The following is a 3300-nucleotide window of genomic DNA, read 5'->3' on the forward strand; positions in this document are numbered from 1 at the left end:
CACACTGGTTTTAGGACAACTTCCAATGCTGACTGCTGTAATGATTCACTACAAAGGGACTGTCTGTAATGCCTCTACGTAAAGCCGTAACGTGTTAACTTTGTTGAACACATCCGTTTCAGTTCTATATACAATTGTTAACGAGTTATTTCGATTTAAACACTTTAAACGATGAAAGCACCTAACGTTACCTGTCTTCATCCGAATCAATCGCGGGAGCGCGGCGCGGACTAGTGACGTCACACCGCCAGACCAAAATAAAAGTCCTGCGATAAAATCAAAATGATCTTACATTTACATCTTTAATTAAAGGTAGTGAAAGTAGTTTCTTCTGAAGTGTTAATGCAATTTACATAAATATTTTAGGAAGTATTATTTGTGCTAAATAATTTACGTAAATGTTTTTAGCTTATACTTTAACCACTTTAAAAGCGACCTTATAGGTATCCTGAGTTTGCTAATTAAATACTTGTAGTAGCATTTTTAGTACACTTTGAAGTCTCAGTTTACTAGTTAAATATACAAATGTTCGAACATTACTTTATACTTTTATACTTTATACTTTTGAATGTCATGGAGAGTGTTACGGAGTCTTGTTAAGATAATGTGCATATTTTAAATTACAGATATATCATTCTTTCAATGGCGCAATTCTTGCAAAACTTGACATTATAGAATAATTTTTTTATTCGTGCGACGCATTAAATCGCCAAAAGGTTCTCGAACACCTCCTTCTAGGTTTGACTACTTTGTATTTGGTCCGGACTAAAGCGAACTAGGGGACTTCATTTTTGGAGTATTTTACTGTTTAATATTACATCTCGGTATGATAATTTGGAATTGATGAGTAAAAACAAGCTGCGAAAGATGTTTACTCGTGTAAATTAAAGTAGTCAAACCTATTAATTGGAAGGGATGTCCCATTAGTGCTGGCAATAAAGTGTACGTGTATATTAGGCGCCTTAATTTGTCTTTCAGTAAGAAATTAATTAAACTATCATTGTAATACGACTAAAGAGATTAGTGCGCAGTTAGACGTAACTTATATACAGCCGTCATTTCTTTTTAAATGACAGTTGAAACACCTTAAAATATGACAATGTGTGCGCCTGCACAGAAATAATCAACAAAACGTTGCTTTTGTACAATAAAGTACCACGGCGCCAAATAAAACCAACCAAACTTTTTTGTTGACTCTCAAAAATGAACCGAAACCCAGTAAATACTAGCACAAATACTAGAACAAATGCATCTTCAGAAAGCTTTAAATTACTATGAAACAAAAGCACTTTTATTATGTAATTCGTAAAAGCGCGTCCGCTAAAGAGATGGAGAGTAAGGATGGCGAACTTGCGCAGTACTGAGCGCAAAATAGGATAGGTTAGGTTTAGCCTAAATATTAAAATCAGAGTAAGCGATTTTTCAAAAAACGTCGTATCGCTCGCATCCGGTGTAGACAACACGGCATAACATTGCTTCAGCTGTGCTTTCACACAACGCTGTAGTGATTTCATATCAACATTGGCTTCCAGAAAACGCTTATCCTGCTTTTAAAAGGCACAGTACGGTTTAGTGCTTACTGCTAATGCTAGTTGGTTTGAAAACTTTAGCGCGACTGTTTGCGAATCGCATTTTTCTGCTCTTTGTCAGATCTTGTAAACCCAAGTCACAAATTTAATTTGAATTGCTTAAAACAACCGAAATATTATACAACCAGTGTAAAAGTATAAGGTTAGCTGTTTTGCTTTTATTGATATTTTTATGTTTTTATTATAAAACGTAACAATATCGGACAACTTTTAGCAATAAAATTTATGTGTGGGCTACAGCCCAAACGGAATTGGTGTATAGCCTGGATCTCGTATTCCTTTAATGTCTTTAACGGTGTACCTCAAACACGGTGTATTCATGAAAATGATATGCAGTGAAAGTAAAAGTATGCATAGTAAGCTCCATATATGGTGATTTCTGGGAGGAGTCAAAATCTTCCACCAAATCTTCCACCAAAGAGATTTTTGCGCAGGTTCTGGCATACGTAAAGTTACATAAATCAGAAAAACGCATACACAGGATTTCGCGTTTGTCCGTACGTACAACTCTAGAATGAAAGTCTACAGTTATGGTAGTACGGTCTTGTGACGTTTCTCAGTGGGAACAGTTTGGATATCCTTTTGAAGCAGTAATTCGTCCTTGCTCTGATCGCACGTAAACGGTTTCTCTCTCGAGTGGATCTTCAGGTGTTTTTTGAGGTTTCCCTTTTTCGTGAAGCTCTTCCCGCACTGTTGGCAGGTGAAGGGTCTCTCTCCGGTGTGGGTCCTCGTGTGGGCGTCGAGGTGCTGCTTGTGTTTGAAACTCTTTCCACACTGAGGACACGCGTGAGGCTTCTCTCCGCTGTGACTTATCATGTGGTACTTGAGGTTCTGTTTCCGAATGAAGTTCTTTCCGCACAGTTGGCAGGCGTACGGCTTCTCTCCGGTGTGGGTTTTCATGTGGTCTCTAAGGGTCCCTTTTTGAGTAAAGCTCTTGCCACACTGCTGGCAGGTGAAGGGTCTCTCTCCGGTGTGGATCCTCATGTGGTCGTCGAGGTGTTTGTGTTTAAAACTCCTTCCGCACTGAGAGCACGTGTACGGTTTCTCTCCGCTGTGGTCTAACATGTGGTATTTCAGGTTCTGTTTCTGAATGAAGCTCTTTCCGCACAGTTTGCAGGCGAACGGCTTCTCTCCGGTGTGAACTCTCACGTGGTCGACGAGGTGCTGTTTATACGAAAAGCATTTTCCGCACTGAGGACACGCGTGAGGTTTCTCTCCGGTGTGAATCCGTATGTGGCTTTTCAGGATGGTTTTTTGATTGAAGTTCTTTCCGCACAGTATGCATGCGAAAGGTTTCTCTCCCGTGTGGATCCTCATGTGGCCTTTAAGGTTTCCTTTTCTGTTGAAGCTCTTCCCGCAGTGCTCGCAGGTGAAGGGTCTCTCTCCGGTGTGGATCCTCGCGTGGTCGTCGAGATGCTGCTTGTGTTTGAAACTCTTTCCACACTGAGGACACGCGTACGGTTTCTCTCCGGTGTGAACCCTCATGTGGACTTCAAGGCTTTGTTTTCTGTTGAAACTTTTCCCGCAGTTGGCAGTTGAAATAACTTCTGTTTGCTGTCTTTTGAGCTCTGTTTCGCAAAGTCTTTTCAGGTTTTGAGCAACTAAGCGATTTCTTTCTAGTCATGAAATCACACGACAAATCAAAGTTCTCATGCTGAACATTATCCTCTTGACTCTCCTCTTTCAGTGCCATCAGGTCTAATGCAAAAAA

General features: G+C 40.1%; 1 protein-coding gene across 1 annotated transcript in view; it reads right to left on the bottom strand.

Moving 5' to 3' along the window:
• Nucleotides 1-1807: 1807 nt before the first annotated feature.
• The window catches only part of LOC122331651 (gastrula zinc finger protein XlCGF57.1-like), a 9464-nt gene continuing 7971 nt past the window's right edge, over nt 1808-3300 (bottom strand). The window contains exon 3 of the mRNA XM_043229163.1: nt 1808-3205. Coding sequence (XP_043085098.1) covers nt 2118-3205 — 1088 coding nt within the window. The 3' untranslated portion in view covers nt 1808-2117. The remainder of the gene's footprint in view (nt 3206-3300) is intronic.

The sequence above is a fragment of the Puntigrus tetrazona genome, unplaced genomic scaffold, assembly GCF_018831695.1.
Source record: "Puntigrus tetrazona isolate hp1 unplaced genomic scaffold, ASM1883169v1 S000000001, whole genome shotgun sequence".
NCBI lineage: Eukaryota > Metazoa > Chordata > Actinopteri > Cypriniformes > Cyprinidae > Puntigrus > Puntigrus tetrazona.